The sequence below is a fragment of the Charadrius vociferus genome, unplaced genomic scaffold (genome assembly GCF_000708025.1).
Source record: "Charadrius vociferus isolate BGI_N301 unplaced genomic scaffold, ASM70802v2 scaffold183, whole genome shotgun sequence".
NCBI classification, from domain to species: domain Eukaryota; kingdom Metazoa; phylum Chordata; class Aves; order Charadriiformes; family Charadriidae; genus Charadrius; species Charadrius vociferus.
The window spans coordinates 2,448,744-2,470,290 of NW_009648250.1; the positions used below are offsets into that span (position 1 = coordinate 2,448,744).

Consider the following 21,547-nt stretch of genomic DNA (forward strand, 5'->3'; position numbering starts at 1 on the left):
GGACTAAAGCAAACAACTAGATAAACATAGCAATAGAAGACTGATCATATAGTTCTTTGAACACTTCCAGGAGTAACTAAAAACAGTAAAAACCCTTGAGTGTGATGCAGACAAAATCGGGAGTTCCTAGGGATATTTGGGAAATGGTGCTGAAGCGGGCGAGGAAATAAAATACTTCCACTTTTTTTTTTTCTTTTAAAGTTAATACTTAATATTTAAGCTGTCAAATGAAGCCAATATTCACAACAGGCCATCGGTATTAGGTTGCTCCAGTATTTCATGAAACACTTGGTTTTGAAAAAGCAGTTAGACTTCAATGGATGTTGCATGTGAGTATCTGCATCCTGAGTTTTGCTTGTTTTTCTTCAACAAACAAAGTTGTTTGTTTTTCTTCCCCATCTGGTTGTGGTTCTTAATTTTATGGATGTATGTTGAAGCGTGTGGGCAGTGTTGATTTCTCATGGAGCAGTGCATCTGAAAATATGAGGAAAATCTTCTCTATTAGAGTAACTCTGTCCCTTGCAAGCAGGAAAAATGCTATTTAAAGGTTTATGGAGGAATGGATGACAATGTTTTGTCTCATTGTAACTAATTCTGGCTTTGGCTTAAACCTCTTTTTCCTCCCCATCTGAAATTCCGAGGGCAGTGATAAATCAGAATATATCTATGTTTCACATTCACTTTTGAAATCCTGTCTGGATTTCTGTGTTACCCTTCACTATGTGAAAGCTCACAGGGTTTGTAAACTTGAAAAGTTTTCAGAGTTCTTTGGAATATTGTAGATGTGTCTTCTTGAGCCATTGTTTGCTTTGTATTTTTTAGTACTCAAGTAATCTAGGAATTATAAAAGGCTATTTCTTTAAAAAAAATCCTTTTTTGTAAACTTTTGGAGTCTATAAATGCAGTTAGACAGTGATCTCTGGAGAACTTCCTTATTGACTTAATATTTTTGTGTGAGAATTTTATTTCAGACGTGAAAAGTGCGTGGACGCTAAATGTGTCTAATCATTGGGCTATCTTAACCTGGTGGCATGTAGAATAGATGTACTGCAGATCCGAGGCTTTTAATCCTGAGGGCAGGGGATAGCAATTTACAGTCCAGAAAGGCAGATGAAAACATAAGGTTATGTACTTGACTCTCATTGAAATTCAGGCCATATTGAAATCCACTATTGCGCTTTTCAGTGATTTACGTAAGCTGATATTCTACTTTAACACAAACATGTCAATCTCAGGCTATTACATCTGGCCCTCACTGGGGGAAAAGGGAGGAGCGAATGAGTAGTTAGTTCAAATTGAGCTCTTCTCTTGCCTCAAGACTTCAACCTTCCAGTCAAGGTTCAGCTAACAGCAGATTAAAATTGCACGGGCTTGCATTATTGTTGGAGTCCGATAGATTCTTTCACTAAGCACTCCATTATACTATGCCAGCATGATAACAAATCCAATTCAAAAAGTGGGCAAGAAGGAGCAGTGCTTCACCTTAAGTTCATGATTTGATGCAAGACTATAAAAATAGTATTCTGGTTTTATTTTTTACTTTTTCTAATTGATGTTTCACTGTGTTTCTACCGTAGAAATGAAGACCTAAAACAAATGTTGGAAAGCAGTAAAGATTCTGCAAAGCTGGATGCTATGAAAAGAATTGTTGGGGTATGTAATTCTTTTATTATTATTTTTTATTTGTCAGGATATCTGTTTTTATTATTATTTTTATTTCTTGGATGTGAATACTGTTTTGACTTTACAGGTCATGTACCAAGTCAGCATTGGTATCTCTAAATGGTGGTTAAAAGCTACTGTGAAATCCTTAATTTGGAATTTTGCTAAGAAATTGCTATATTGGAGTATATGCAGTCATATACTTTTAAAATATTTATGTAACAGTGCCAATATGCCTGTAAATAACTATTTTCAGTAGGGAGGTGAGATCTTAAGTAGGAAAGGGTTTCTTCAGAGAAGTTTCAATTGCTGTCTTAGTTCAGCAGACAGGAAACAACAGAAATTTGCAGGAGTAAAATGGCAAATTGTTTTTACTATTTTTACTTTTCAGATTATATAAGGATTTTTTTTTTAATTGACCATGTAGCCTATTTATTTGGTTAAGTATTTCAGGTGAACTGTGTACCCACCCGTGTAGAGGTGATTAAATAATGTTTAACGCTATTGTATGTTTAAACCCTATAAACTAAACATCATGAAGTTGATTAAAGTCCCTTTATTTCTTCTTAAAAGAATTAGAAGCTATGGAAAGCTGTTCAGTGTCCACTTGACTTACTTTTGGGACTTCTGCATTTGGTTTCTCTCATTGTTCCTTCAGTCTCCTTTGGATATGCTGTTTTGTTTTGTTTGTTTCTTACATGGGTTAATCCTATGCAAGCATGTACTGAAGTGAGTAAGTACAGTTTGTATCATGCAACTGTGTTCTTTCTGCTGGCTCTAGAGTTAGCAGCTTCTCCCTTTGTTATCCTGTAGTGATGAAGATTTTACTCAAGCTGATTGTCTTCTGCTTTTGCCTTTGATCCTAGTCCTGCCAGAGACACCAATTACCTATTAGATCTAGATTACTTTTTCATAACATCATTTTTCTTGTGTGTGAAAGATTTCTTGGTTCATCTTCTCCAACATGATGTGGGATTCCTCAGGGTTTGACCAGTTGAGAGTCTGGCATACAGAGGTTCTGTTGCAAGAAGTCATGCCTCTAGAATTGCTACAGTTTCAACCTATGGTAACTTAGATTCTCCTGCTTCCCTCAGAAAAGATCTTTTTTCAGGCTATTACTGTGGGCAGGGGGACTCTTCTTAACAACTGTTTCTACTTTCCTAGAAGTACATGATACCATGCAGCTGCAGAAGTGTAGTTAGCACTGATAGCTGTGGTCCTCGGTGGTCTTACGCTGAGGTGATCAGGTTCAAGATCTCTTTAGCAAGGAAGATCAGAACTGAATTGAGCTCATTCTTTCTTCCACTACCCTAGTTCCAGATTTTTGTCCTCTTGTAAGTTCCCAGTCCTTGGTTTATGTCCCTGTTCTAAGCACTGCACAACGCTGGATGAGCACTACTTTCCCAGATGGCAGCAGACACCTTCTGTTTCTTGGATATTTCTTCCTTCCTTAGCTGCTGCTTCTTTTCTTAAAGGAGTAACAGCCTTCTAGCTCATAAGATTGACCATCACTTGATGGGAAGCGAGTTTTTTGAATCACTGGATCCTCTGTTTTCAGTCCCTTCCATATTTTCAAGGTATTTGCTGTTATTCTGTGTTTAAACTGTGTTTCATAACAGGCATCTGATACCAACCTCTGGTTCACATAACAAACTGAAACAATGAACTTTGTGCAAGGTCTCAGTCCTGGCCTGTAAATAGCATAAGGCCTTGTAGCAGTGGTGATAATACTCTTGCTGGGCACAAAGATGCTTGTGTGTTACCAATTGCGTGCTTACATTTAAAGAGCTCTCAGGGATGAGATGGGTTTTGTAGAGATGAAAGGCTTCCTCTAGCCTTATTATTAGAGGAAAAAGGAACTCTTGCCAGAGTATTGTTCAATGTCTCTCCCTGGAATGCTCATTTTCAGTAAGTTTAGGTAGAGGAAAAAGCTGTGCATGCCAATATTTTTCTTACTCTTTTAGTGGACTTCAAGAGGCTGAACCTTAATTTGTCCATATGGGTGTGATTGAAAAGTTCCAGGAGAACACTGCTTATGGCTCCTTTTGCTGCTGCTTCTTCCTTTAAGGTGGTTTGTAAACTTTCTCCTGGGGAGAAGGAGATTCATTACGAATAAAAACACATCTATCTTGCAGAGAGTGACATAATTTCAAGCGTAGGAATAATCCAGTTTTGATCTTTCCATTCTACCTCTTAAAGGAAGGTGTCTAAGCCTGCCTTCAGCTAAAAATACGTATGTGTAACTTCAATGATCAGTAAGGTCCTTTTGAGGTCCTTTTTTTTTTTTTTTTTTTCTTATGTTTCTTCCTTACATGCATGCCATAATAATTACAGTCTTTGGAAGATTGCAAGTAACACTGGTGGTTTAGAAAAAAAAAAAAAAGAATTGTATACAGAGCCAAGTTTATTCCGCTATACGCATGGAAACACAAGAGCTGATGTTTCTTTTAAAACATACACTGATATTACAAGAACCAAGATATTCTTGTTACCAGGTCTTGAAACCTGTCTGAACATCTAGGAAAAAAATCTCAGTGGAATTTCGCTCCTGAAGATTTTTGAGCATGTATTTAGGAAACAAATTCACATGCCTGATTTCCCACAGAAATTTTCATCCATGTCTGTGTCTTTCATGAAGAAAAGAAAGGTTTAATACACCCTGACGTTAGAAAGTACTTATTCTAGATTGAAAGTTTCTGTCTGTGCAGGAACTTCAGTTATATAAGACAACACAATTGGAGAATGTCTAGGCACAGCAACAAAAATGACATGATAGACCTTAGTCTTGGAAAGAACCATTATGTTCTTTCAGGTTAACGATCCATGGGCTAAGGAGGATTTACACTAATCGTTATGACTTAATGAGTCAAAATACACTCTTTTAAAAGACCCTAAATACATATTTACATGGTACACTGGAGCTGCTATGGTTGATCAGTTAAATAATGCAAGTAATGCATAGAGTCATACTGTTGCAGCCTATCAGGGAAGTCTAAGGATCATCACTGTTTTTGAATAATATAACTTCTGTTGCATCAAGATGAGAAGATTGATAATATTTTATTCTATGATATTTCTCTGCAGTGCATCTTGCTACTAAGTTCTACTTGATTCTTGTCATTTTGAATCTGGCATTTATAACAAAGACCCTCCTGTCCTGACAGCAGTGGTTTAATTTGGAGTCTTTGTATGTGATTCAAGGAGTTTAACTATGTGCTTGCTTCTTAGTTTGCCACTTCCTGTGCTTTAATACAGCTGCAAGAAATAGTTTAAGATGTTAAGTTGGTTAAATTGTCATGTCATGCTGGACAGCTGCTCTTAAACCCTTTTGAAGGGCTCACTCAGTAATAGCTTGAACTACAACTACCTTGCTTCTTCTAGCATCTTCTAACCTTTTCCAAATACACAGTTTGTCAAGGTCTTGCCTGGTTTTATGTTTTCTTGCTTTTATTGCATGAGATCCTATTTCTTTATGCCCTTAATGCGTTTTATCAATGCAATACACAAACAGGCCTGTGAGTTAGGAATATGACGTTTAATCAGGTGTATAATGTTGAGTAACGGTGGGAATGTGCAATGGTTATGAGCGGCAGCAACTGCAGCTGCAACACTCGTGTTGGATCCCTGCATATTTGCTTGTCCTAGCGAGCTCTTGTGCTTTCCGATTAGCTTGGTGTTCGGCTGACTGGATCCTGCCCTTTACCACGGCTGGGGGTGCTCTCAGTCTGTCTGTATTCAGCAGCACTGTAGCCTGATACAACATGTTCATGAAATTCTGGGGTTTGCAGTTTGGACATGAAGTACAGGCAGATATTCTGCTGGAATTAGATCTAAGAAATAAGAGAGTTGTGCAACTGTAGTGTATACTAAAGTATTTTATTCCTTCTAAAGTACTTGGTTTCTTATAAATAACTTCCTTGTTACGCTGTTCGTACAAGAGCTGAAGCTCAACTGGGGTTTTGTTTGTGCTCTTTATTGAGACAATTTTATTGTTTACTATGTGTCCTTGTTTCAGATTTCTCTGAGATCAAATATGAAAACTTTTTTCCTTTTTTTTTTTTTTTTTAAAAAAAAATCAGTATGTTGACTGGTCTTGCTTTTACCTTGCTGGTTTTTGTTTTGCATAAACATTTCAAGGCTTTTGTGTTTAACTTGCTATGGTAAACAACCATGCCTTGCTTTTAAAGTGCTATGTCTGTGGTTATTTTTTTTTTTTCTCATTAGTCCTGTTGCACACCAAGATTGTTCCAGGAAGAAGGAACAGGACTTAAACTTGTATAATGTCTCCTGATGGTTTTCTGTTGTTGTTTTTTGTTGGGTTTCTTTATTTATTTTTTTTTGGCTAGCAGCTCTCAAAAAGTAATTCTGTATAGCTTTTCAGATTAGCAAGATCTTTGTTTAAAGTAATTTTTAAAGGATTAGAAATGATTTGCAGTCCAATATGGTAAAGTCCAGTTCATTGATTCCCCCCCCCCCCCCATCATACCCAGCCAGTACTCGGGTTTTATTGTATCAACAGTATCCTGTAAAGTCTAATAGTTAACAAAAAAGTCAGAGTTTATCCTGAACTTCCCAGAAATCATGTTTTAAATACACATCTGAAATAAATGCCTGTCTCCTTTTTAAAAAAAAAAAAAAAAGAAAAAGCCCTGAAAAACCTACTCTAATAAATTATATTATTATATTTCTAAGATTTGTCTCTTCTGTTGTGTGTTTTATTTTTTTTTTAGATGATTGCAAATGGAAAAAATGCTTCTGAGCTGTTTCCTGCTGTTGTGAAGAATGTTGCCAGTAAAAATATTGAGGTATTCCTATAGCTCATTAAGCATACTGTTATGGATGACCTCTTCATGAAAATTTTATCTAGTTGTATGTGGACTTCAGTGTAAACCATAAAATCTCTTGGATTTTTTAAATAGAATTTCTCAGGGTTAAATTTCAATGACAATGACTATAGTAATGGTTTAATGTGTAAATAAAGGGAACCTACTGGATTATTTGGAGGGAGGAATAGTAACTCTTTAAATTTAAAAAATTGATTGGTGAGGGAAGGTTTGTGGATGTGTGTTGGTGATTCTGAGAAAAGATACAGTAATTTGAGTTGTGGTGCTACTTGCAAAGTTTGAGTAGAGCTTGTGCTACATTGTATTTGAAAATGTCTGTTGCAGATCAAAGCTAAGAGGTAAGGGTTGGGTAAAAAACTTTTCACTGTTCTAATCATGTATATTTATAAAAGGAGTGTCTCGGCATTAGGATTGCAGAGTGAGATCACTTTAACTCAGTTAAACAAGTCTTTGTATGAATTCATGGTTAGGCAAAATGTGATATACTAATGGAGTGTGTTTAAAATAATTTTTTGTTGCACAATACTTATGTTGGTTCTTTTGATAATTTAGTTTAGAAAATTTGTTTAATGCTTTATTAATGGGCCTGTGATTCCAGAAGATTATAGAAAAGTAATGTTCAAATCTCAGAATCTTTTGGAGAAATGTGACTATTTTGGGGGTGATAGGTCCCATCTTGAGCAGAGAAAAAAAATTTTGCTAATATGCAGTGTAATCTCAGATCTTTGGGTTATTTTCATGTTTTGCAAGACATGAAGACTTTAAAGCAAAGTCCTACATGCATCTTGTGAATATGCCTTTGCTCATTTATTTTGTATGAAGAATTATCAAAGGAGGATATGAAGGGGCAGACAAGAACAATTTAAACTTCCTATAAAAGCAGCTAATGAAGAACCTAAGTCAGAATCACCTGTGATAAGAGTTAATTTCTTGAGACAAGTTGCTTGACTAAATTTATTCAACTTGTACTACATTCTATGACTTTTTAATTAAAAGAAGATGTGTTTAATAATTGTTTTCAGGATTTCTGTAGCTAAAACCAGTAGCAGAAATAGAAGTTTTTCTTTCAGGCTGTTTCCTATCCATTTTATTTTAGCAGCACATGTGCCGTTCTTGCCTGAATACCAGGTGTTACACACACAAAGTAGCTTGCTTCTGTATCTTTTTTTTTTCCTCATAAGAAAGCAAGAAAAAGAAAAAAAAAAAAGTCCATCTTGGACTAGTGAAAATTAGATTTTCGGGAAGTTAAAAAATGGAGATTGCATTTAACTGTTATGTGTTTAAATCCACAGGCTTACTATGTGGCTTGAGGAAATATAAAGCTGCATCTACATTAGAAAGTTATACAGCCAGAAGTTTTATAAAGAAAATGTTACTCTGATGCTCACTGCCAGTACTATGCATAACACTGTCAGCTCCAGTGCAGAGGTGTCAGAGTTATAGTTGACTTGACAAATGAGATTTGAATGAAAATAACATCTGGAAGTTCGTAGTTCTAGTCCACATAGTGACCAACAAGCAGCAGTTTGAGGAAAGCAGAATGACCATGCAGTGGTATTAGTTACTTCCTACTGCACAGAATCATTATTTTGGAAAAATGCAGGAAATAGTGGTTTGAAGCACTGGGTTTTAAGAAGAGAAATCAATTGAATGCATGCTCCAATTCTTCCCTCCTCTGGTGGAAATGTGTACTTCAGCCTCTCTTATTAATGGGAACAAAAAGTTTCTTTTTCCCTGGCTTAAGGCACTGAAGATTTTATTTCCTGTAATAATGACTTCAGCAAACTCCTGTCTCTCTCTAAGGTGCTGTGATATAGCAGGTCACAGATATGTCTGTTTTCTTCCTTATTTTACACGTATGAATAGTGATAGTCAAGTTTGGATATCATTTTAGCTTTAAAGATTTTGTTCTTATTTATCTACTTTTTAAAAACTTTGGTTTTTTCCATTCTTTGCTAATACATTTATTTGGCTGAGGCCAAATACTGAACTCTGATAAGTCAAGGAGGCATAACTGTGCAAAGATGACAACTCAGAGTGTTTCAGAACTTACTGTATAAAATAATTTTAGAAGCTGTAACTGTACTTTTAATAATAGGTGATAAAAGGAAATGGGGTGAGGAATCAGACTACTTAAATATTCTCTTCTTCTTTAACTTGTGTTTGTAAATTATGAGTACTCTAATTCCAGTTTTGAACAGAGATACCTTACACCAAAGAGAAGTGTCTTGAACAGTATTATTCATCTTGAGTGCTTCTAACTGTTAGGGCCGGAACCGCTAGCCCAACTGAGGCGAGACTGCCCCAGCTCCAGGCTTCCATCCCAACCAGTAGTGAGGCTGGTAGCGTGTTCCTGGTAGGTGTGCATACACACATACGTTTTGTGTGTATACACACATAAGAAATACATATGTACAGGGCACTCACATGAACGCAAACAGCACCAGCAGCTTGGTAGTTCAAGATTAAGGTCTGCTGGTGGGAATATATGTATAGAGACATGCATACGGTGTAGATCCATCCAACAGCTGGGCTCAGACATGGTCTGCCCAGTAGCTGGCCCCTGGATCCCAGTCACCCCCATTGTTGGCACCTGGACATATGAGCCCCTGACGCTGCAGCATTATTTCAGTTGCTCGTACAAACTGCTGTACACATAAGAGCACATGTAAAGCAGGACTCACCTGGTCACCCAGTAGCTACCCCCTCATGGTCTTGCCCTTAGACACACAAGTGTGTGCACATTTGCGCACACACAACTAGACCTGGCCAGAACTCCCCTAGTCTTCTACTAGCCAAACCCTTGTGGTTATGGCCTTAGAAAGATGCACACAAACACATGATTCTTGCCCCTAGAGACCCACAGACCATCTGGTTTCTCTGGCAGCTGGATTGGACTCCCCCAGTCTATGCTGTAGCCAGTTCCTCCTGTGGTCTTGCCGTTAGATGCCCACACCCTTACCTAGCTGCTTCCCAGGCCACTTTGCCTACTTGCTGGCTACTGCAGCTTGATCCACTGGTACACCTGCATCCATTCCAGTCACTGGCACCACAGACACATGGGCTTGGTTTCGCATATTCCAATCTCTTCAGTTGCTTTCATCAATGCTCGTGGGCCCTCTGGGCTGTGGTCCCAGTCCAGGTGCTGGCAGCCAGATCCTCACTTGTTCCAGGTGGTGTCCACTATGACTTGCCGTCCCTTTCCAGTTGCTGGAGCATCACTTAAGTCCCCTCACTCTGGTCTCTCCAGTTGCTGGTGCCCATGGACACATGGGCCCTCCAGCCTGTGGCTTGACTGTAGTTGCTGGCACATATCTGCACCTTCACACTGAACAGAGAGCAGATCACCAAAGAAAACAGTTAAAAAAGGAATTTAATGAGAAAATACAACAGACTGTGCTGGTTAGATGCAGGGCATGGAAGGGTGGATGTACCGATCAGCAACCTGTTTAGATGTGTCCACCCATTTTTATCTGCTTATGTCTCTATTTTCCCCACTTGTTTTTCCCAGGTCACACAGATTTCCCCTGCGTCTCCTTCACTGTAGTTCGTCCCCAAAACATCCCATGATAAGTCTTGTGCAGTCCTAAAATGCTCTTCATCGCATCCCATACCTGTACACAGAAAAGCCCCTCAGTCTGAAAGGTGATCTGGTGTTGACTCTTGATGGGTTTAACACCTGGACACAGAAGCTGAGGCTCTCCTAAGGTTGTCCTGGAAGGGGTCCGACAAGGTATCCTTTCCTCTGAGTCCTAAATTTGGCTTCCCTCTTACAATTGTGTCTCTCGGCACCTTTGGGCTGATGGTTCCTGTCATGGGTTTCAGAGAAGCTAGGGCAGGGTATTACTTGCAAACACCCCTCCGCCTCCCTTGTCTCTCTGCTCCTTTGTGGGTGTGCAGGCAAGGTTTTGTCAGGTAACCTAATATGAATTAGTAGAAGCCTTTCACTGTTTATATTTTATGGGCCTTTTCTTGTATTTTAAAACAAATAGACAGTTATATGAATTCACATCTTCCTCTATGCTGTAGTCAAAGTTCCCTCATTACTTATTTTTCCACCATTTAGTGCTAACATATTTGTGCGAGAAGAGGCTGCTAAACTGAAAAGAGACCAGGGTGTTCAGTAAGCCAGCTTATTAGTTTCTTTATCAAGGTTAGTTAGAGGACAAGTTTAGGTCATAATGCAGCTATACTTTCAGCCATCTAGTTAGCATGTCTGGGTCTCAGAAACCTTTATCATGGTCCAATTTTTAGGGTGCTTTTGAAATGATGAGAAATTACTAGGTTAATTCTAGATTCTTAGTACATTGATCTTGATACTGTTTTCTGAAACTGTTTTGCCAAACTTCTTCCTGTCCTTAAGAATTCTTACACAAATCTGTCTGTACAAATTGTTACAATGCAGTAGCAAATACATCAGTTCATCTGAGTGACTTTGTATCTGAGTGACTTTCCTGCCCAGAAATGGCTGCTGTCTTTTTTTTTTATCAGGGCTGAATGCTCTGATACAGGGAAATGGAGGTGAAGAAGCAGTAGAACACGTTCATTTGTTTTAAGAGAAGCAAAGGGCATCTTATTGTTTACAGAAGTGCCTTGTGATTTTTGTTTTTATAAGTACATACTGACCTCAACCTGATTATGTGCATCATGTCATGGATGGTAAGGATACAAAAAGTGACCTAATAAACAATTGGTGGTACAGAACAAAAATAAGTCTTGGTCAATAACTCATGGAGTTTGATGTGCTTATATTGATAAACTAATTAAACAAATCTGTCTGTGTTCCTCAAGCCTAATGTGCCCCTGTTATGATTAGTTTTATAGAAAGGAGCATTTCAACATTGAATGAAGGTAAATGGTAAAAGAATAGTGTAGTCACGAAGCTCTAAGTGCTTCCATTTCTAGTCACAGAGTGGTTTCAAGGAAAGGAGGCTTTCTTTGCACACCTGCAGTCATTCAGTGCATAGGCCTCTTGTGGTCAATGTTGATTGCTGCTTGTCTATAGCTGAACAACAAATAATTTAGTATGTTGTAACCTTCTGTGATTTAATATTATGCTTTTTGCCAGAATTGGCACAAAGATACATCTTCTGATAGTGACAGTAATTATAGCACAGCTGTAGTTGAGGGTCTTTCAGAATTTTCCATTATAAACCCCAATAGTTGGTTTACAACTCAAATGTAAAAAATGTTTTCACTGCTTCCTGGGCATACGGTCACCGTGAGGGGGTAAAGTGAACTAAATTGAATACCCTCCTCCCCCAAAATCATACTGAGGTTTTCTTAATCTTTGAACATTGCATCCTGTGTAGTATGCTTATATTGGCTACATCTTTTGAGTGCTTGTAGTCAGGCAAAGGTGGATCTAATATCCTTTGCTTTTGTCCAAGACATAGTCAGAAGTGCTCTTTTAATTGGATTTAAATAGTATTAGTTACCACACTTCAGCTGGAAGGTATATGCTTTTTCGAATGTGTTGAAGTAATTGATTTTAAATTGAACAGGCGTGGACTTGACAGATGGACCACTCAGTTGATAAGGAGTTGGCTGCATGGCCGCACTCAAAGAGTTGTGGTCAACAGCTAGATGTCCAAGTAGAAAACAGTGATGAGTGGTCTTCCCATGGGGTTAGTATTGGGACTGGTGCTGCTTAACGTCTTTGGTGACATGGACAGTGGGATCGAGTGCACCTTCATCAAGTTTGCTGATCACACCAAGCTGTGTGGTGCGGTCGACAAGCTGGAGGGAATGGATGCCATCCCAAGGAACCTGGACAGGTTTGAGAGGTGCGCCTGTTCAACTGGGCCAAGCGCAAGGTCCTGCACACGAGTTAAGGCAATCCCATGCACAAATATAGGCTGGGCAGAGAATGGGTTGAGAGCAGCCGTGAAGAGAAGGACTTGGGGGTGTTGGTGGATGAGAAGCTCAAAATGAGCTGGCAATGAGAGCTTGCAGCCCGGAGAGCCAGCTGTATCCTGCACCACCTCAGAAGTGTGGCCAGCAGGTCAAGGGAGATGATTCTGCCCCTCTGCTTCCCTCTGGTGAGACCCTACTCCAGCTCTGGGGTCCTTGGTATAAGAAGGACATGAGCCTGTTGGAGTGAGTCCAGAGAAGGGCCACAAAGATGATCATGGGGCTGGAGCACCTCTCCTGTGAGGACAGGCTGAGAGAGCTGGGTTTATTCAGCCTGGAGAAGAGAAGGCTCCGGGGACACCTTATAGCAGCCTTCCAATAATTAAAGGGAGCTTATAAGAAAGATGTGGAAGGACTCTTTATCAGGGAGTGTAGCGATAGGATGAAGCGTAATGGTTTTAAACTGAAAGAGCGTAGATTTAGATTAGGTATTAGGAAGAAATTCTTTACTGTGAGGTTGGTGGGACACTGGCACAGGTTGCCCAGAGAAGCCATTGGATGCCTTATCCCTGGAGGTTTTCAAGGCCAGGTTGGATGAGGCTTTGAGTAACCTGGTCTAGTAGTTGGGGGTTGGAACTAAGTGATCTTTAAGGTCCCTTCCAACCCAAACCATTCTATGATTTTGAGTTTCAGGGTAAAGTAAAATGGGCTTGTTGAAATTCTTGGCTATTGCAGTTTAACCTATTTTCCATATGAAAAAAACATGAAGGGTGCTCAAGTGGTCAGTTGCCACATGTCAAGTCTTTATTTACTAGTTGATAATATAAAGCAGTACTTTGTGTTATTAGCCTTCATCTGACTGTATCGTTAACTAGGTAATATTGCAGCACCTCAGGGAGTTTCTGTTAAAAGAATGATAGTAAATCATAAGACATTTGAGAAACGTGAGTATTCCATTGATATATTAACTCTTCCCTCAAAGATGAAAATGTTGATGAAATTGTGCAATCTAGGGCTTATTTTTATTTTAAAATTTTCTGATAATTATTTTCATTATGTTTTTCATTTCAGATAAAAAAGCTTGTATATGTTTATCTCATGCGTTATGCAGAGGAGCAGCAAGATCTAGCATTATTGTCCATCAGTACTTTCCAGCGTGCTTTAAAAGTGAGTGACTACTAAACAATATCTCATAGAGAAATTCTGAGCTGGTGTCACAAAAATAAAAATATCTGTATAAGTGTAGTCTGGTAAAATAAAGCACATAAATGTCTGCATCTGATAAAATAGTTTTATATCATTGACGAAGTGTTTTGTGCTCTCTCAAACCTCATCAAGCAGCTAAGCCTACATAAAGTAAAATTAATTCACTAAAGAAGAGTAGCAGATTGGTGCTCTCAAATTCACATGCCCAGTGTTTAATTTCTAGTATGCCTTTTCTCTTTCCAAGGTAGCTTATGTACGTCAAAAGAAGACCTTGTTATTACCCTGAACCACCTCTGTTCTTTTTAGTTTGTGTGAAAAAGATATTTGTGTACAACAGAGAATTGGAACATAAGCAAGACAGTAGTACCTAAATTAAAATATTCAATGTGTTGCACATGCTACTTTCTTATTAAAAGCACTGATGAATAAGCACTTTTTATTATTCCATTTCAAATTCAAATCACAATGGGGAATGAAATTAGAGAACAAAGCTTAGGATTGCCTTTGAAGTGTGACTGTGGAGAAAAGATTTATTAAGTCTCTCCTTAAATTTGGCCAGTTTTTGTAATAAGAGAAGGTTGGGTTTTTTTCTTGTACTCTTCTTGTAAGGCTGCTCTAGGTTCGTCATTAATTTCTGTCATGTCACTGATTCTGACCTTGCATCTTGTTGGAAAATGTTCCAATCAGAGCAACAGGTGTGCAACTGTAGGAGCATCCCACAAGTGACTAGAGAGCTTTCTTTCCCTTTCCTTCCAGCTTTTATCTCAATGTCATGCATACTGTCTTTACTATCTGTGACTGCCATGAAAAGCTAAAATTCAAGTGACTTGGTATGCTATGTTTTCACTGAGATATGTAGACTGAACACTTTTCATGGCATAACTTTTTTAAAAGCTGTGAATCATTGGAACAAAGGGAGAGGGGATAATTTAAATGTGACTGTGAGTAACTCAAAAAAGAAGTGGTGATGTGGCAAGGAGGTAGGCTCCAAGCTAGCTGAGATTTTCAGCAACTAAGGAAATTACTAAGCCTGCTATGGAAGATAAGCAAATGTAGTTAATTCTCTCTGTTCATTTTTTTGTAACGTTTTGTTTCTGGCTTTGTAAAGAAGATTATAATTTGCTTTTATGTGTGGAGATTTTTTCCTCCCAATTTAGGAAGAACTTTTTAGGGTATTTCAAATTTGTGTGATTGGAGATGAGCTTTGCAAACACTGATAAGAAACTGTTTTTCTAAAAACTGTCAAATTAAGTTCTTTCACTGTCCAGATACTTACTACTCAGAAGCTGCTAAGATGTAGGAGTTCTGAGAGCTTAGATGAACTGATCATTAAGTAATGCCAGTCTGAAAACCCATGTTGCCAACGCTCCGTCCTTGGCTGAAATGTTCTTTGGGAAGTGCCCTTCTGGCTCACAGTACACTGAATTAATGCTGCTGCAATTTCAGTTTGCTAGATTTTAGAGGATTTAGTACTTGGTTAAGCAACATTTCTCCCATATGTCCCAAGGCCATGATTAATGGGTGAGGTTTACATACCAGTTTCTCCAAATACAGATGTTTTGTGCTATTGTTGGATCACCAAGCTATTTACATTTAGCTTAATATTTTGACATGTTCTTAAGAAAATTCATTTTTTTACTGGCTTATATCTTGTGGTAAATCATAAAATGGATGTGTTGTCAAGAACTCAAGTGCGAGTGTTGCTACTGAGAACCACATTTTCATCTGAGAGTTCTTATATTTAAGTAATAAAACTGAGCTAGGTGTGTTTTTCAGAATATCTGAATTCCACTTGGATTGCAGAAAATGTTTCAGATCATTAAATAAAATTTTAGTCTTTTTATCCATCATTGCCATATTTTGCTTTGAAACGTCAATTATGTTAATGTTTTCCTTTGCCAGATTTCAAGATTTTCATAATGTTTCGGTGTTTTCTTTCTTACTTCCTTTTACTTTTTTCGGTTGTTGAGAGTTTTTTGTGTGAAGTTTGGCACATTTTCTTATTACTGTGGCCTTAGCTTGCAAGCTTGACTGATAGTCAGATAGATTTACATGTTTAAATGTGCAGTAGCTAATTAGTGTAAACACTGCAGAGAATTTAATGATGCGTTTCTGCACAATCTTACTTTATTTCTCCCTTTCTCTCCCATTCTTTAGGATCCTAATCAGCTAATCCGTGCAAGTGCTTTAAGAGTTTTATCCAGTATCCGTGTCCCAATTATTGTTCCTATTATGATGCTTGCCATTAAAGAAGCCTCTTCTGATTTATCTCCTTATGTGAGAAAGAACGCAGCCCATGCAATCCAAAAACTGTACAGGTGAGTGATTCTGACGAATACTGAAAAGCAATTTTAAGATAGTTGAGGGCTATGCTTATTAAGACTACTGGGGGGCATTGGCACGTCTCAGATAAATCAGATCTGTTTCTTAAAAAAGTATAAAGTGTGTGTAGACATTCCATCACTCAACTGATTTGGATGGAATTCAGGCAAGTCTCTTGCTTGCTAGAATAACGGGATAACTATGAAGAGATAGAAAAAGAAACTGATACGCTATCTTTTGTTTTTAGTATACCTGTTATTGTCATCTGTGTAACAACTATTTTGACGCATATTCTCAGAATTGAAGATTTCTGTGTTTAGCATCTGTATCTTCCATCCTGAAGGCATTTGCTGTAGTTTGTAGTACAGGTGACAAACAAATACTGACTCGTAGAAATTTTATCTATGCAAATCGAAATCTTCCTCTTCCCTCTTCAGAAATTCTTGTTGTGGAAGAGTTCTTTTGAAGAGGTGGGTGCTGGTTTACACAGGTAGAGGCAACAGAACCTGTACCTTTCCAAAATAAAGGCAAGCATTTACTGTACTACTTGGTTCCCTTTTATTTTACCTATGCCAAAAAGACGAGGGTGAGGAGTGTTAGGTGTTTGGAATCAGGTAACCTGAGGCTGCTGCATTTCCATGCCCCCTCAGACCAACCAGTGGCAAAGCTGAGCATGTATTCCTAATGGGCACATACATGCACATATACAACACACATGCACGCAGCCAGCTGTATAGATCAGCACAGGCAAAAAACAGCGCTCACACAGACAGGGCCAGCATCAACAGCCTTATCCTGTTGCACTCTGACTGATCAGGATGCAGGCCCATTAGTGGACCTACATATGTACAATATGGATCCCCCCATAATGATCCTCGATGCTCAATCTTTCCAGTAACTGGCCTTGGATGCCCAGTCTCCCTAGTCACTGCACATACCAGTGCACAATGCAACCCCACGGCACTTGCTGTTACAGACCCCCTCAGTCAGACCCACACATACCCCCACCCTTTCATTCAGACACTGTGAATCCCACAATAGCTAGGTTTAAACACTCAGACTATGCAGTAATGGGCCTTTATATCCCCTTGTCTCCAGTTGTCTCGCACTGGGTGGAGAGGAAGAGGAGGGAGAAAGAGAGACCGAGACACACAAATGGTTATCTCGGTCAACCTGCAGACCTTATAGTTTCTCCAATAGTTGGCCTGGGTGTCCTGGTCCCTCTGGTAGACAAAATCTCCAGCTGTCTCACTTGGAGACACCCACACATGTCCAGCCCAGGCGTACAGCTCTGCTTCAATACCAGGCTTCCCAAGCCACCTAGTCTGTCTTGATATTCTCTAACAGTCACACACTGACATACATACTTGCTCCAATTGCTGGTACTGCAGTTAAACGGGTCCCTACAACCCATGGCCCGACTCTAGTTGCTGGAGCTTAGACCTCCGTATCACGTGTGCACACAGAATAGAGACTGTCTAACCCAGGAAAATAGTTAGAAACAGACTTTAATGAGAAGGCAGAACAGGCTGTGGTCATCAGGTGCAGAGCACGGCCAGACGAGCATGCTGAACAGCAAAGTATTTACATGCGACTGGTTCCTTTTGTGCATATATCCCTCCATTTTTCTACACTTGTTCCTCCGGAAATCGTCTAGATCCCTCCCTTTTCATGTGTTTCATTTCTCCCATAAACATCCCATAGTAAGTCTTGTACAATCCCAAAATCCTCTTTCTGGTATCATGTAGTAAGTCTCATGGCCTTGTAGCTAGTACCACCCCTAAGTCTGAAAGGTGCTCTGGAGAGCCTCTCTCAGTCATGATAGGTTCATTTCAGGACTGATGGCTTTTCCATGGCAGCTCGCTGCAGACCTTGGGCAGGGGCTTCTACCTTCTGGTTATTTGGTTATTTTCTTTTTTTTTTTTGTTTTGTTTTGTTTTGTTTTGTTTTAATGTGCTGAGTGCTGTTGTGCGATAGCACTGGGAGTAGCTGGGTCAGGATGATATTGGAGTTCCCCCCACCTCTGTACTCCTCTGTGTGCAGACAAGCCTTTTATCACATAATGTAACAAGAGGGAATGGATTTTAAGTCCCTTCCTGCCATTTGAGAAGCTTGTATTTTTTTAAGCATCTGGTTCCAGCACACAAAAGACTTTTTGGCCTGAGTTATTCTCCATACACAGAATGTCCTTTGATTTCCTCATAGTATCAAAATTATCTGGAGGAGTTTGACAGTAATGGTCTGTCAGTGCCAGCAAGGCACAGCAGTATCTGGACAGCAGGCTATTCTGTGGAATTTTAGCTTAAATTGATGCTTCCATTTCTTCTGTTAATGACAGGCGAAGCTTATTTTAGTAGCCCAGATCAAAGAGCTGATTGGTGATTGGTACAAAACTGGAAGATGCTGATTACTAAATTTGATTACTAAAAGACCTTTATCCATCTTTTGTCCAGTCTGCAGATATGATTGCATCTTGAAATATAATTTACGTTTTATGTTATCTCTGGTTTATATGGTATCCTATGCTTATATGGTGTCAGTGGCAAGATTTTGAAGTCATCCTTACAAATACCATAAAAAGGTATGTTTTATGGTAAAAATAAGGCACAAAGTAAAAAAATACAGCAGCACAATCTGGAGAAACTGGCCTGGCTCTTTTCTAGCTTCTATGAATTCCTGACTGGTAGTGAAATGGACATCTAGCTGACATAGCAAAGAAAAACTAATGAAAATAATGTTCTTTAAAGATTTCCTTAATGCTTTAGAGGGTCTGTACATCCTTCACAAGCTTTCACTTCATGCGAACATCCTAGGCATCATAACGCAAGTTTTCAAACTGCTGTTGTAGCTGCACATGCCACCTTACCTGGACTAGAATAAGCTTCATGATTACTTGTGAGTGGAGTTGTAACTAACAATTGTGTCCTTAGTAGTAGGATTTGGAAACTGCTTATAGAAAGCATATGAACTTTTCTTGTCACATTTTCAGAATTTACTTGTACAAATGCCCTATGTGATAGCACTGGTTTACAGCAGGACCAAGGGAGAGAGAGTATAGTTTTCTGGATTCCTTGAAGAAGCACCAGTACTGAGAACTGGTGAATTAATCTGTCCACCAGCAGGCCCAGTTGGCTTGCCTGCAAGTAAGAGTCTTTAACAGGCAGACTCAGCAGATGGTTCAACAAAGATCACAACTGGTAGCTCTACAATTGAGAGATACAGATCATATACTGGTGGCAAGGCTGTCTTTTGGCCTATTTGTAATGAGCAAGTAATTTCAGAAGACTTGCCCTGAAGTTGGTCAAAATCAGAATTCTGGAGAGGGTGGATTTTTGATGTGAAGATCAGTCAGCAGTTTATATGCTCTCCTACATTTAATTACTCCATCTTCTGTGAGCATTTGAGTAAGAAGAAGTAACAGTTTATTCTTACAGTGCCTGCATGCTCCATTTGCTTTTTGATTTCCATGACTTCTCTACCTGTTTGATAGTCCTGTGGTTCAGTTAGTGCTCCAGTCAGACTTCTGGATGGAGGTTCGATACTCCAATCTTCCTTACATTTAGTCTCATGGTGTTTGGATGGATGTCTGACCTAGAAGAGCTTGTTCATTAGTGGTTCAATCAATCCTAACAGCAGGAAGCTTACATATCAAACAGAAAAGATTTCAGGCATAGTGTGAACAGCAACATTTGCGCCCAATGCAATCAACGTTGCCAGGTACATTGGAGTAATTTTATCATTGAAAATGTCAGACCTCTTGCTTATTTCACTTAGAGTGCATTTCAAAGCTATTAGTATCTTCTGTCTATCAATAGAAAACTCTAGCCTGTACTTGCATGTACAGTGAGATTTGGGAAAGGACTTCTTATCAGCCCCATCACTAGTATTAAGAGATTCCATGCTATTACTGGTAGATACTATAGTGGGAGCAGATCATTCTGAGCTGTTTAGGCTGTTCTTTAATTTTCTTTCCAAGAATGCTGCCTTCCTTATCTAAAACATCAGGAAAGAGGAGGGGGAGGAATGTGAATTCAGTTATTGGCACCCGCACTGAAGATTTTCTTACTATGTAACAAAATCGGTATTTTTCAAAGTTTGTTAGTAATAAGTACTCCTTTCTCTCTTTAAATTTTATACTAACTTTGCAAATTCAAAATAAGGCCTATTAGAAAGACTTTTGGCTGTTCCTCTGAAGGTCTTGGTCTTTGGCAGAAGATCCAGTAAACTTTTTTTAACAAAAATAGAAGTTGGAACAAAAGGTGATCATAAAAGTACTTATGGAACAATGCGCTGTTGCTTTGCTTATGCTGATGGTGGCTTATCCGTTTTGTTATCTGTTTAGCATGTTCTAGTATTGCTAGGTATTAGAGGCTTAGCAAAGTAGTATGCAGCTAGATACTTTGAATCTGTAGCTGGAAAAGATATACTGTGCGTTAGGGCAGTTCATCGCTCAGCGTTAAAGCTGAAGCATACAATAATGACCAAATAGTTCCTTACTTATTTGTAATTGTATCCACATTGAAATGACTTTTCAAAGGCATAGAACTATACAACTGTATGGCTCTTTGTACCTGCTCTCTCCTTTTATTTTCTTCTGCCTTGGCTTTGAATTCTTCCATGCTCTATAGATCCATAATGAAGAAGCAGCTGGAGTGAAGAGTTGGTCCTGACCTACCTAAGAAGCAAGCTTGACAGTAATAGATGTTTCTAGCAAATTTTTCTCTGCTTTTTGAATATGAAAAGGACAGTACAAAGGTTGATGTTTGCAACTTTTGTTTTTACTATTTATACAGGACTTCAGTTTGTTTTTCATCAGCTTTCACTCAAGCTTTGTATAGATACACTTGAATACAATGTCCAAATTTTTCAGTTCCAATACTTCTGACTGAAATTAGTGAAGTTAACAAAGTGTCTTATTTGAAGCATTATAATTAGATAATAAAGGCATGATTGTGCTTTGTCCTAATGTTCATTCACTGCTGAATTCATTCAGGATGAAATTCCCTTCTGCAAAAGCAGTGAGGTCCTTGTGACTTAACATCTGAATCTCAGTCAAATTCTCCCTAATGGGTTGGCCTGTCTTAATATTTCTTAAAACCTAAAATTTTTATGAGTTTAGGTATTAAGATTCTTACAGAACACACATAAGTGGTAACATAAAGTTAATCTTTATAATCTAATTTTATACTCCTTCAATTCAGTTCTATATTCCATGATTAACTTTATTTTCAGTAAAGTTCTTTTACAGTCATTTCTTTGGAATACTTGATTTTTCTGTAAGTGGTTTTTTTTCAATGCTTTTGTTTCCCAGCTTGTGTCTAAAGGTCAACAAACCTAACATCTTTTAATTTTGGATATGTCTGACCAAATGAATAAGAATAATTTTTATTTTTCCTTCTAGTCTTGATCCAGAGCAAAAGGAAATGTTGATTGAAGTGATAGAAAAGCTTTTGAAGGACAGAAGTACGGTAAGAAACAGTATGCTATTACATATGCATATATTTTTAAAGAGTTTACTCCTGAGGCTGTCATTCAGCAGTACATAATACACTTTCCTAACCCTTGCTGATGTGGTTTTACATGTTTTTAGATAGAAGTATCATCATGTATTTATGCATTATACTATGACTGTAACAGTGACCATCTTCTTTAATAAGGCT

At 38.5% G+C, this 21,547-nt stretch overlaps 1 protein-coding gene across 1 annotated transcript in view; it reads left to right on the forward strand.

Annotated features, from left to right (window-relative positions):
* The first annotated feature begins 1,575 nt into the window (after positions 1–1,575).
* AP3B1 (adaptor-related protein complex 3, beta 1 subunit) overlaps positions 1,576–21,547 on the forward strand; it is a 151,964-nt gene continuing 131,992 nt past the window's right edge. The window contains 5 exon segments of the mRNA XM_009884240.1: positions 1,576–1,653; positions 6,393–6,467; positions 13,431–13,526; positions 15,723–15,883; positions 21,289–21,355. Coding sequence (XP_009882542.1) covers positions 1,597–1,653; positions 6,393–6,467; positions 13,431–13,526; positions 15,723–15,883; positions 21,289–21,355 — 456 coding nt within the window. The 5' untranslated portion in view covers positions 1,576–1,596.